General features: G+C 35.3%; 1 protein-coding gene across 1 annotated transcript; it reads left to right on the top strand.

Moving 5' to 3' along the window:
• Window positions 1-752: 752 nt before the first annotated feature.
• On the top strand, window positions 753-13,183 carry LOC108527539 (NEDD4-like E3 ubiquitin-protein ligase WWP1). Its single transcript, XM_017868855.1, has 4 exons — window positions 753-864; window positions 5,483-5,573; window positions 12,237-12,375; window positions 13,024-13,183. Exons 2-4 carry the CDS (start codon window positions 5,504-5,506, stop codon window positions 13,181-13,183), a joined length of 369 nt encoding a protein of 122 aa, XP_017724344.1. The 5' UTR covers window positions 753-864; window positions 5,483-5,503.
• Window positions 13,184-13,186: the final 3 nt, after the last annotated feature.

Below are 13,186 nucleotides of genomic sequence, written 5' to 3'. Positions count from 1 at the left end.
GAACTGGAAGTGAAAAATAGTCTTACTTAGATCCATAATGGATCTAGTTCCATTCACTAGCTCGTATGACCCCATCCTGGACTTGATGGGTCCTGTTCTTCTGACAGTCTCCCACTAGTAATCTCTCCCACTGCACTCTTCCCTAATAGTCAAATAGTCTTACTTTTCTCTCTGTCCTGGTTAGGGAACCATCATCCACCCAGACAATGAAGTGGGAAATTTTAGTTTTTCAGATTCTTATATTTTTTGTAACCCTCAGCCATCCTATAGCCATCTGGTCAAAGACCTTATATGTATCCTGAGTTTTTTCTTTCATACTGCCAATGCTCTAGTTCGGATAAGCTCACTGTCTTGAATCTAACCCCCACAGCTTCCAAAGTTATTTTTCCAAAATGCAATTCTCATCACTGAAGCCATCAGGATAAACTTTAAAGTACTATGCATGGTATATTTTAAATACAATATGAACTATTACATAGGATCCTATGCAGTTTAGACCCTCTTTTTTGCCTGATCACGTTACATTGTCCTTATGTTCCATTGTGCACTATGCAAGCAGCTCTCTGGATGTTCCATTCTTTCTCTAATTCTCTCTCGAAGAATTACACACTTCAAGATGCAGTTCCCTCAGAGGTTATCTTCTCTGTGATCCCTTTCTTGATCCCTGAAGGATGGATTGTCTACTTTCTCTTATGTGCCCCAGATGTAATACTTTACCTTTTGCATCTGTTTTAGGAATTATCACACTGAAAGCTATTTATTTGTTTACAGGGTTGTTTCCTCACAGACTATGAGCTCCTTGAAAGAGGGAATCGTGTCTTACTCATCTTTGTATCCCCAGTGTCTAGCAGTTCCTGATACATAGTAAGTGATTAACAATTTTTTTAAACTAAGACCACATTTAATAATCAGACTTCATACATTTTGATAATTATGTAGACTTAGTAATATGTTGTCATAAAAAATACTATAGACTTCTAATACTCCTGAGACTCAGTTTTCTCGTCTCTAAGATGGACAGAGTGCTTCCCTCCTCACATAGTGTTACTGTAATGCTCAGATGGGAGAATATATGATAGTACATTATCTTTTAAGTGTCAGAGAATGAAGTGTAGAGAATAATTGTTGAAATGGTTAATTTTATTTGCTGTATCTCTTCCCTTTTAAGGCAAGATAGTATCATTTTTTGAACCATCTTTCATGGTTTTAGTTTAAATTTGCAGTTACTGGTTATCAGAACATGTGTTCCTGAGTCTGGGGATTGGGTGATATGAAAGAGTTTATGTAGAATAAAGGGAAAATAGATTGGGGTGGGGATCAGAGTACACAGAGAGTTTCATGTAATAAAGTGAATAATTTTTTACCTGGTTGGCACTGTTCCCCCGTCTGCACAGTATTGTAAACTTTCAAGATTCTTCTCAAATAAGTAATCTATGCCTCTTGCCTTTATTCTCAGTAGTTGTCTGTGTTTAGTTCCCCAATAAAGTTCTTTGATTTTTTTTTTTAATCTACCTCCAAATGAATCAATATCTTCACCTATCCTTAAGTCCCTCATTTACTGCCTAGAGGAAGAAGTGTCTTTTTCTTGGAAGACTAAATGTCATCTGTGAAAGCTGTATCTGTCCTTCTTTTGCATCACAGGCTCCAGTAATCTCACTTGATTAATTAGTGATTTATACTTTACTGTGTCTACTTCCGTGCCTTCCATACATTCTTTAAATTAAACAAGAAAAAAAAAAAAACATGGAATTTGAATGTACCAGATTATATGTAACATATAGAAGTCAATAATAAAATCCATTTGTGAACCGACTGCTCAACCGAAGAACTAGGTCAATACCAGTGTGGTTAAAGAGCTGTGAAGACCTCTCTGATTCCATGTTCTTACCTTTTCCCAGCCCCTAAAGTAACTGCTATCCTGAACTTGTTTCCATCTTTTCTTTTTAAAATACCACAAATATGATTGTTTGATTTGAGTTTCATAATCATGTTTGTAGGCTTTTTAAAGCTTGCACATATCGTATTTTATTATAGAGGAAAATCTAATTTACAAATCTGTATACATTTCAAGGAAAGCATTTAAACATCATAAAAGATGTTTGAGCAGACATAAAAATAGACAGAAATATCTCGGCAAATTCAAATTTATAACCAGAAAATAATTGTGAAGACTTATTTTTGGACTCTGTGGATATTGCTATATCATAGACAAATAAACATTTCTGTACACTAGTTTCTTTATTGTGTGCAGAAATGTTACCATAAGATTCACAGAGTACTCCTTGGAAGACTGACAGCTTGTTATTTGGTGGCCGTTTGGACCTTAGCAGTTCTTTACTGGGCTTCCTGTAATTGTTCGTTGGTCAAACTCTTGACGCTCAGGATCCGCAGTACCTCACATTTCTGGATTTCTTTTTCAGTCATGGAATCATGGTGTTTTCAGAGGATGTGAATAACAAAAGATGAGGTCATGATAACCGTCAAAAGAATTCATTTCTTCTTTGTCATTAGGAGTTGGAAGAATTTCTTACGACTTCAGTGTAGAATGTAAATCTTGGAGACAGAACTGAGAGGAAGGTGTTAATGCTCAGAACTCATCAGTCTTTTTTCTTTTCTACTTACTGTTCTTTTTCTTAGATCCATTCATGTTGTTGCTTATAGCTATATTCATTCATTTTTTTTTTTTTTGAGACAGAGTCTTGCTCTGTCACCCAGGCTGGAGTGCAATGGCACGATCTCGGCTCACTGCAACCTCTGCCTCCTGGGTTTAAGCAATTCTCCTGCCTCAGCCTCCCCAGTAGCTGGGATTAGAGGCACCTGCCACCTCGCCTGGCTAATTTTTGTATTATTATTATTTTTTGGTAGAGGCGGGGCTTCACTGTGTTGGCCAGGCTGGTCTTGACCCTAAATAATCCACCCGTCTTGGCCTCCCAAAGCGCTGGGATTACAGGCGTGAGCCACGACCCCCACCAAGTTCATTCATTCTCACCACTGTATAATGCTCCATTGCATGAGTTAGCCTAATTTATGTAACCATTTTCTACCAGTGGACATTTGAGTATTTTTCACTTTTTTTGTTATTATGAAGAATGCTTATACTTGGTACACAGGTACAAAAAATTTTATAAAATTCAAAATCGCTCATTGAAGGGCATGCAAATGTTTAGCTTTAAATGATAATGCCAAATTGTTTTCCAACAAGATTTTGCCATCTGAAATGCCTACCAGCAGTATATAAGAGCCACCACTGTTGCATGTTTTTTGCCATTATTTGGCACTATCAACATTCCTAGTTTTTACCATTCTAATGAATTTAAAAATGACATCTGTGTGGTTTGTATTTCTCTGATGGGCAGTGAGATTTGGCATTGTTTCATCTTTGTTGGCCTTAGAAATCTCCTTTTCTATATAATTACAGTTAAGCCTTTTGCCTAATGTGTTGTCTTTTTCTTATTCGTAAGTATTATATAGTAGTTTAAATACTAATCTTTAGTTTTTTGTTTTGCAGATTTATTACAGTTTCTGGCATATCTTTTCATTTTCTTTATGATGTCCTGATAAACAGAAGTCTCAATTTCCATGTAGTTAAAATATTCACACTTTGTTTTTTTTTGAGACAGAGCCTCACTCTGTTGCCCAGGCTGGAGTGCAGTGGTGTGACCTCGGCTCACTGCAACCTCCACCTCCCGAGTTCAAGCCATTCTCCCTGCCTCAGCCTCCTGAGTAGCAGGGATTGCAGGTGCCCACCACCACGCCTGACTAATTTTTGTCTTTTTTTAGTAGAGACAGGGTTTTGCCATGTTGGCCAGGCTGGTCTTGAACTCCTGATCTCAGGAGTTGGCCTCCCAAAGTGCTGGTATTACAGGTGTGAATATTCATTCACACTTTTCTCATTTGGTTGGTATGCCCCTGTCACTTAAGAAATGCTTGCATCCTGGGAGGACACAAAACAATAGTTTTCTGCTGTAATTTGTTCTAAAAGTTCTACTGTTTCCCTTTCATATTTATGTCCTTGGTCCATCTTGAATTGGTTTTATATATGATGTGCAATAGGGGTCCAGGGTCATTTTTTTTCCATATGGCTAATTCAAGGTTTATTTAAGTATCTCCCTTTTCTCGTGGATCTGCATTGCTACATCTCTTACATGGCTATGTCCTTACATGCATCGGTCTGTTTTAGGGCTTCCTATTTTGTTTCATTTTTTCCCCTTCATTAGTCTTATCAGACATTTATTTATCTTAGTGTTTTCTAAGAAGTAACTCTGACTTTGTCGATCCTTTCTGTTACCTTCTTTGTACTTCATTAGTTTCTGCTCTTTATTAACTCCTTTCTTTGGGTTTGTTCTGTTTTTCTCTTTCAGACTTACCAGATGACCTACTAACACATGAGTTTTCGACCTTTCCTTTCCTAGTGTGTCTTTAAGGCTATAAATGTGCCTCTAAGTATAATTTTCCCATACATTTTTATATGTGGTATTTTGTTTTCAGTTTTTAGTGTTTTTTTTTTTTTTTTTTTTTTTTTGTAATTTCCAACATGGTTTCTTTTGATTCATTAAATATTTAGAAGTGTTTTAAATTCTATTTATATTTTCAAGTTTATCTTTTGTTACTGATTTTAACTTAATTGTATTACGGACAGAGACTTAGAACATTTTTTGAAATTTAGTGAGCTTTTCATTATATCTCAGTGTATGTTTTTTTGTGTGTCACCCATGTCTCATGAGTACCTGAGAAAAATTTTTATTTCCTAATGGTTATGAGGTTCTGTTGATGTTATTAAATCCTGCTCGTTCATTATTATTTTTTGTCTGCTTGACTTATGATTAATTGGGATGTGTTGAAATCATCCACAACAATGGCCGAGTTGTCAATTTCTTCCTGTAGTTTTTCTGTATTTTGAGGCTTCCCACCCACCCCATGTAGATTGTGAGTTTTATTTTGTCTTGTTTGGATAGAGATTCTCATTGTTGTTGTTGAGATGGAGTCTCGCTCTGTTGCGCAGACTAGTTGCTTGTTTTCATATAAATTTGATTTTTAAGATTATAGACTCAGACTTGGTTGGTCTTCGTCTTGGGTACTCCCAATGGCTTAAATTGGGGTACCTTCCTAAAACATGTATATATATATATATGCTTCTGCCGTATGTTAGGAGTTTCTACTGACTTGGGCCCTTGCTTAGTATGGGAATCTCAGCTCCTTCCCCTTGTAGCAGGCCCAGTGCTTTGTCTCTGGATCCCAGCTTTCCTGTAGCAGGCATATCCAGGGCAACATTCTAATGTTTATTTTTATTTTTGCCTACTACTCACCATTTTTTCTGTTATTTCAGCTAACTTTAGGGTTTTTTTTAATGGGATGGTAATAGGCTTGATAATTTCCCTGTACTTTTTGAGAACTTCTTAGTTGATTTAAAAAGTAGTTTTAATATCTTGAAAATTATTAACTCTTATCTAACACATGAATAAATTCCCTTTTTTAAAAATAGGTTTTAGCTGAATTTTGGGACATGGCCACTGCTTCACCAAGGTCTGATACTAGTAATAACCACAGTGGAAGGTTGCAGTTACAAGTAACTGGTAAGTTATTTTTATATTTAATATGGTGATTCCCTGATAAACGTTTCTTTTGAATACCTAATTCAGCAGACTTATTCCAGAAATATAATTTCTTTTAGATTCATACTATGGCATATTTGTTGCACAGGCCTCAAAGTTAGATGCCCTCCAAAAGTGTGTTATTTATTCAGTAAATATTTACTGAACCTATGCTGGTTGAAGAGAAGATATAGCCTCTGTAATGGTAGGAGAATTTGGGCTTTTGAAAAGTATCATTGAGTTGACCCTTAAATGGTTAATAGGATGGAGCAGGATGCTAAAGGCCTTCTTACATACATTTAGCCATTTGTTCAATCATTGGGCAAATATTTAAGTGGGATTACACGGTGCTATAGTTCCCATGGTACTCATTACTGTAAGGTTAGTTGTTTCTGGGAGGTTTCAGTTAACAGAGCTAGGAAATGTTTATTGTAGAAAGCAAAAAATAAAAAATATTTTAACATCCTTAGTTCATGCTATTTCCAATTCATAATAATAACTGTAGTCTGTACCATTTTCTACTAAAAGGAAAAAAAAAGAAATTAATTTGACTTTATATCTTTTTTTTTTTTTCTTTTGAGATAGGGTCTTTCTCTCTCTTCCTGGCTGGAGTACAGTGGCACAAACATACCTCCCTGTAGTCTGAAACTACTGGACTGAAGTGATTCTCATGCTTCAGCCTCCCAAGTAGCTGAGACTACAGACGTTCAACACCTTCCTTGGCTAATTTAAAAAAAATTTTTTTTAGAGGCAGGGTCTCACTATGTTGCCCACGCTGGTCTTGAACTCTTTGTTTCAAGCAATCATTTTGCACCACCCTACCAAATTGCTGGGATTACAGATGTGAGCCCAGTGCCTGACCTGTAACTCTCTTCTCTTAATCAAAAAATCTTCATTCAAAATGACATTATCATATTATCTGTTTTATCCTACCACACCAGTTCAAAATAACGTGAAAATTACCAAAAACAGAGGAAGGAGGAGGTGAAAAAAAGGGGAAAAAAAAGGTAATTAAAAAAATTACCAAAAACAATAGGTCCACTCATTGCAGTTTAAGATTTCTTTGTGCGTTTTCCCCCTTTAGGATGTATAATCAAAATACCATGTTTTAAAGTACCTTAGTAATTCTCTATTTGGTTATGTCACTAAATTGATAATTAGTTAAGTTCATTTTTTTTTCAGTGTTTTTTTTTTTTTTTTTAATTTTGTTTTATAACCTTGTAAGACATTTACATAGTCCCAGAGTCAAAACCACGGTACATTCAGAGAGGTCTGGCTACTTGGTCCCATTTTCCCACTTCTCTCCCTTGCCCTGTAGGTTCACATTTTTTATTAGCTTTGCTTTATCCTTCTGTTGCTTCTTTTTGAAAATATAAGCAGATATGTATGTGTTCAGTATATGTATCTCATCTCTCCTCCTAATCCCCTAATTCTTACATACTTTTCTGTGCTTTGCTTTTTTTAACTTTATAGTATTATTCTGGACTTTGTTTTGTAACAGAATATTCTTTTTTATTATTGCACCATACCTTGTTGAATAGATGTAAACAAGCTAACTAATCTATTGCTGGATATTGGAGTTCCACTGTTTGCTATTACAAATAGTGCTGCAACAAATAACTTCATACAAAAGTTGTTTATTATTTCTGCTCATGTATCAATAGGATAGGATCCTAGAATGAGATTGCTGGGTCAAAGGGTAAACACATGTGATTTTGCTAGGTATTGCCAAGTTCCTCTCCATGGGGCCTCTACCATTTTGTGTCTACACCAACTGTACATGAGAGTGCCTGTTTTCCCAAAGCCTAACCAAAATCTATTGTCAAGCTTTGGGATTGTTCATAATTAGATACTAAAGTGGTATCTTAGTGTTATTTAAATAGCATTCTCTCACTGTAAGTAAGGATGAACTATAAGGGATATTTGTATTTTGTTTTCTGTGAATAATGGGCCTGTATATTTTTGAAACAGTTCTCCTGATGAAGCTGATAGGTACTCCACTGAAGAACCACTTACATAATTCCTTCTACTTTTGTTCTGTGTAAGAAACTTAGAGCCCTATTTTCACCACATTTTCAGTTCATTGTAACTTGCCTAGGACCAATGGACAGTACACCCGAGGTGTAACTTTCAAATGATCTTGACCTATGTGTAAGAGTTCTTAAAGTAAGAAAAACCTAGGCTGGGCATGGTGACTCATGCTTGTAATCCCAGCACTTTGGGAGGCCAAGGCAGGTGGATCACGTGAGGCCAGGAGTTGGTGACTGGTGTGGCCAACATGGTGAAACCCCATCTCTACTAAAAATACAAAAATTAGCCGGGCATAGTGGCACTTGCCTGTAATCCCAGCTAGTTGGGAGGCTGAGGCATGAGAATCACTTGAACACTGGAGGTGGAGGTTGCAGTGAGCCGAGATGGCATCACTGCATTCCAGCCTGGGGGATAGAGTGAGGCTCTGTCTCAAAAAAAAAAAGAAAAGAAAAAAAAAAGAAAAACCTGATCTGGCTAATTTGAGCTGAAAAAGAACTTATTGAAAGGCTATCAGGTGAATCAAATTTGGAGAACCAATTGGAAAATAGATGTGGACCAAGGGAGTCTTAAGTAACCAAAACAATGCCACGACAGTATTTATAATTTTGAGCATCAGTTACTGCTCTCCTTTGAAATACAGTGATCCTCTTGGGAAATAATGATCATAGACCTGTGCTAAATGGCACCAGGTTTTAGTACCTTCTTTTCTTCTTGTCTTTCTCTTTTGTTTTGTTGATCTAATTTTTAAAATAAAAATCACCTTAAAATTCCCAGTCTTACTATCTCACAATAACTTATTAAATAAAGATTACGACTCCTGATTTGTCATCGAGGACACTGAAAATCAGAGGGATTAAATTAAGTGCCTTGGGTTAATAATGAGAAACTAACAGAGGTCTTAGGACTCCAAGTTGTTTCTCCTTTTATTAGATTACAATGACCTCTGTATTGATTTTTCTTTTTTTTTTTGAAATGGAGTCTTGCTCTATTGCCCAGGCCTGAGTACAGTGGCACGATCTTGGTTCACTGCAACCTCCCGCTCCTGGGTTCCAGTGATTCTCCTGCATCAGTCTCCTGAGTAGCTGAGATTACAGTTGCATGCCAACATTCCTGTCTAATTTTTTTTTTGTATTTTTAGTAGAGACGGGGTTTCACCGTGTTGACCAGACTGGTCTTGAACTCCTGACCACAGGTGATCTGCCTGCCTTGGCCTCCCAGAGTGCTGGGATTACAGGCGTGAGCCACCACACCCAGGCTTTTATTTTCTTTTTAAAAATAATAGGTAACCAGGTTAAGGCCCCTCTAATATTGCACTCTGGCTGTTTATTGTCTGTAAACTGAGGTACTCTGCCCTAAGCCAAATTATTAAAATCTCCTAAATTATTTTTATTATTAGCATATTTACTCTTATCCTCATTTCTGTTCTTAACCCTTATCTGATTGGCAGCAACTTATAAGAATAAGAGCATTGATCATGGAACGCAGGGAAACTGATGGAAAAAATAAAACAGAAAACTACCTATTGTCATATGGTAATATACTGTAATGTACCAGGTACTTAAGGATAGTAGCATACAGAAGTGTATTATCTTCGATATTTTAGATTTTAGACTTTCAACAGGAAAGAGTCAGAAGCATAAAGTGTGCAAGATATATTAAAAGGATGAGACTGAAGAACAAATGGGATGTTATATTCACGTTTATAATTTTTTTTAGCTATTGTGTCTTCTAGAGCATTAATTTCACTTTTTAAAGTAAAATGCCAAATCATATGCCACTTATTTTTGTATGAGTGGTGTGAATTATACACTTCATTCTTTTCAAATGTTTCAACATTTATGGACTAATCTATCTTCCCATTGATTTGAAATGCCACTGTTATGCATTAGTATCTTGCTTGTTTTCTTTACTTCTCTTTTACATCACTGTCAAACCATTTGAATTATTTTCACTTTATGGTACTTTTTAAAAGACTATTTTGATAAATTTCCTTTTATTACTTTGCATTTTAAAGTACACCTTTACTGTTCTCAAATTTTCTTTGGCTTTTGTTTGAATATTTAAGTCTCCCTTCCTTTTCCTCTGCCCCACCAAAACACTCAAAACCAATCAGTTGGTGTTTTATTTTAAAATAATGTATTAAATTGGAGCTAATTGAAATATTTCAGTGTTAAACTTTTCAAATCTAGGAATATATCATATCATTTTTCTTACGTCTTTGTTTCCATTGGTAAAGTTTTATTGTTCTCTTCATGTGATTCTTACGTATTAAGTTTATTACTAAATTTTTTGAAGGGACGTTATTGTGAGTGGGATTTTAAAGTTAACTCTCCCTACCCTCCCACACATGACTCATTTTCTGATAGTTTAAAAATACTTATATAACCTTAGAGTGGAAGACAGTCTGTGTATAACACCAAAGGAAATTCATTAAATGGGAAAAAAAATCTATATATTCTACTAACTAGAACAACTTTTTGAATTAATAAGGTTGTCTTCTAGTTATTTAAAATCATAGTATTATATTTATATGTACATTTTTGCTAGCATATTTATAAATTTCTCATGAGATTAAAGATTATTATCTTTTCAAAATCTCTTTTCTTACCTTACCCTCTAGTATTGTTGAGTATTTTGCCAAGTAAGGGTATTCAGTGGATGTATTTTGGATGGATCTGCAATGAACTCAGAGAAGAGTTGATACTATATAGTCAGTAGTAATAGAGTAACAGCTACCATTGTTGGATGCCAGGCATTCATTGATGGTGATAGTGCTTTGCATGCCTTCACTCATCAATCCTAAGAATCAGGTACTGCTGTTCTTCTACTTTTTCAAGTAAGGACGGAGAAATTAATTGACTTACTATGGTCAGGCTTTTAGTAAGTGGCACAGTTGAAAAATGAACCCAGATATATCTAACACTGCTTTTAACACCATCATATACTGACTTTTCCTTCTTCCAGTCTTCTACTATATGGATAAAACTTACATATACTGAGGAAATATATGAGCACTTTTATTCAAAGAATCTTGGGGAGTTTCTTGGGAGACAGCAAGTCTGGGCCTTCTGTGTTAGTTCAGTGACACTGAACTTCGAGCAGTTTGGAACAGTGAAGGATGGAAATGAGTTTTGCTAAGACCCTGACAGTAGCAGTTCAGACATAACATTGAACACTCTTTAATTGCTATCTTGCCAGTACTTAAATATAGTATTTGTTTTACATCTTGCATTTATCACATTGTATTTCAGTGGTTTATTTGTGTAACTCTTTATTTAGATCATTATTCTCTCACAATAGAATGGAAGCTTACATAGCTTTGGTTGTTTTTATATCCTTAACATTAGTTGTGTATGACATGAAAGAGGCTTTTCCCTTCCTCATCTCCGACCTAGGGTGTTCATAGGTAATTGGTTATAGAGGTGATCTTGATAAGTTGTTCTTACTGCCTGGTCACCAGTATTTTGCCCAGAAAGTAGATAGTCCCTGATTTCTTCGTATGTCAGGTATGTTAGATTTAAAATTCACTTTCTGGAAGGGGTTATGATTAACTTTTATAATGACATTTTGATTTTTAAGTTTTTATTTGAAAATGCAAATACTACTTTTCTTCTTTTCGAAGCTAACTTTCCAGATAAAACATTAAAACATTTTTTAATGCCACAGTTGCGTAATTTCAGAAAGATAAGTTAATAGTACCTGGCAGGGGTGTTAATGGCCATGTTGAATCTGAAGACACTTTTCCCTTGATCTTTAATGCAGTTGTTGGGTGAGGATGTGGAGAAATCAGTGTATATTGTTGGTAGGAGTATAAAATGGTGCAGCCACTTTGGAAAATAGCCTGGCAGTTACTCAACAGAGGGTTATCATACGAGCCGGGAGTTCTACTCCAAAGTATATGCCCAAGAGAAGTGAAAACATATGTCCACCCAAAAGCCTGCACACAAATGTTCATAGCAGCTTTATGCACAATAGCCACAAAGTGGAAGCAGTTCATATATTTATCAGTTGATGATAGATAAAATGTCATATACCCATATAATAGAATGTTACTTGGCAAGAAAAGGCGTAGAGTACTGGTGCATGTTACAACATGGATGAACCTCAAAAATGTAATGCTGAGTAAAAGAAACCAGTCACAAAAAACCCGACGTTATATGATTCCATCTATATGAAATGTCCAGAATAGGCAAATTTAAAGAGACAGGTAGTAGTTTAGTGGCTGCCTAGGGATGGGGGTGGGGAGAGGGTTGATTGGGAGGAGAAAGAAAGGGGTGACTGCTTAATGGTATGGAGTTTATTTTTGTGATAACAAAAATGTTTTAAAATTGATTGTGGTAATGGTTGTGCATTCTGAATATAGTGAGACCATTGAATTGTACAGTTTAAGTGGGTGAATTATATAGTATGTGAATTATAGCTCGATAAAACTGTTTTGGAAACATTCAGATGGCTCTCAGGCATTATCAATAGTCCTTTTGTATTGTTCCTTCATTCTGCCAATGAGAAGAGTTCTAGTTGCACAAGAATCACAATTCCATTCTTATTGATTGATTAGTGTGCAGTACTACTTTTTGGCAGCACATACTCACTAGTGAATTATTTGTCTGTTAGTTTCTAGTGCCAAACTTAAAAGAAAAAAGAACTGGTTTGCAACAGCAATATATACAGAAGTAGCTGTAGATGGAGAAATTACGAAAACAGCAAAATCCAGTAGTTCTTCTAATCCAAAATGGGATGAACAGCTAACTGTGTAAGTACCTTGTATAAAGGATGGAAAATCTTCACAAGAGAGTATGTTTTTTGGAATATGTTTTTTATTTTGTAAAATGACTTCAAAGTAATGAGTGTTTTTTTAAAGTGTGGATCGACAATTTAAAGTATGGAGAAATTTTGATTAAAGTATTTTCAGGAGAGGATGCATGATAATGCTTGCTTTTGCTTTATAAACCAAATTGTTTCCATATAGACATTTTCTCTGACTGTTTTGATACAGAAATAAATAGGACTGCAAATTAGTCTTTCTATTTTGAAATTTTGGCATTTCAAAATAATAATGGCATAAATTTGTGTATAGTAAAAGTATTATGTAAGTCTTTAGACATTTGTTCAAATAGAAACAGTGTTACTGTGAAGTCTCAGTAAGACTTTTGTGTTGGTGTTTTGGCTTGCTAATTCCAAAAATCCTCATCTAGTTATTAAAGTCCTAATATATTTGAAAGTAAAATATTTTTATTTATGATTCAAGTAGTTTCCTGTTTCATACAATACTTCTTCTCAAATAAATGAAATTCATGGTCTTTAAAACATTACTGAAATAAATGGTTTAATAGGAATTGTTACTTATTAATAGAATGACGATGTCTGCTCCTGTGTTTTTGTTATAATTTTACCCTTCCAGAAATGTTACACCACAGACTACATTGGAATTTCGAGTTTGGAGCCGTCAGGCTTTAAAAGCAGATGCTTTATTAGGAAAAGCAACGATAGATTTGAAAGAAGCTCTGTTGATACACAATAGAAAATGTAAGTTTTTTGTTCTGAACTTTATTTCCTTATAAGTT

Source organism: Rhinopithecus bieti, unplaced genomic scaffold (genome assembly GCF_001698545.2).
Source record: "Rhinopithecus bieti isolate Rb0 unplaced genomic scaffold, ASM169854v2 scaffold_4655, whole genome shotgun sequence".
In the NCBI taxonomy this organism is placed as follows: Eukaryota; Metazoa; Chordata; class Mammalia; order Primates; family Cercopithecidae; genus Rhinopithecus; species Rhinopithecus bieti.
Note: the sequence above shows the minus strand (reverse complement) of the source record. Positions and strands in the feature narration are given on the sequence as shown.

Bases quoted from the DNA above. Each gene is read 5' to 3' on its own strand.
- LOC108527539 (XM_017868855.1), top strand. From the start codon at position 5,504: ATGGCCACTGCTTCACCAAGGTCTGATACTAGTAATAACCACAGTGGA. The intron at 5,574-12,236 runs GTAAGTTATTTT...TTTGTCTGTTAG, and splicing joins GTTGCAGTTACAAGTAACTG to TTTCTAGTGCCAAACTTAAA. The intron at 12,376-13,023 runs GTAAGTACCTTG...TTACCCTTCCAG, and splicing joins TGGGATGAACAGCTAACTGT to AAATGTTACACCACAGACTA.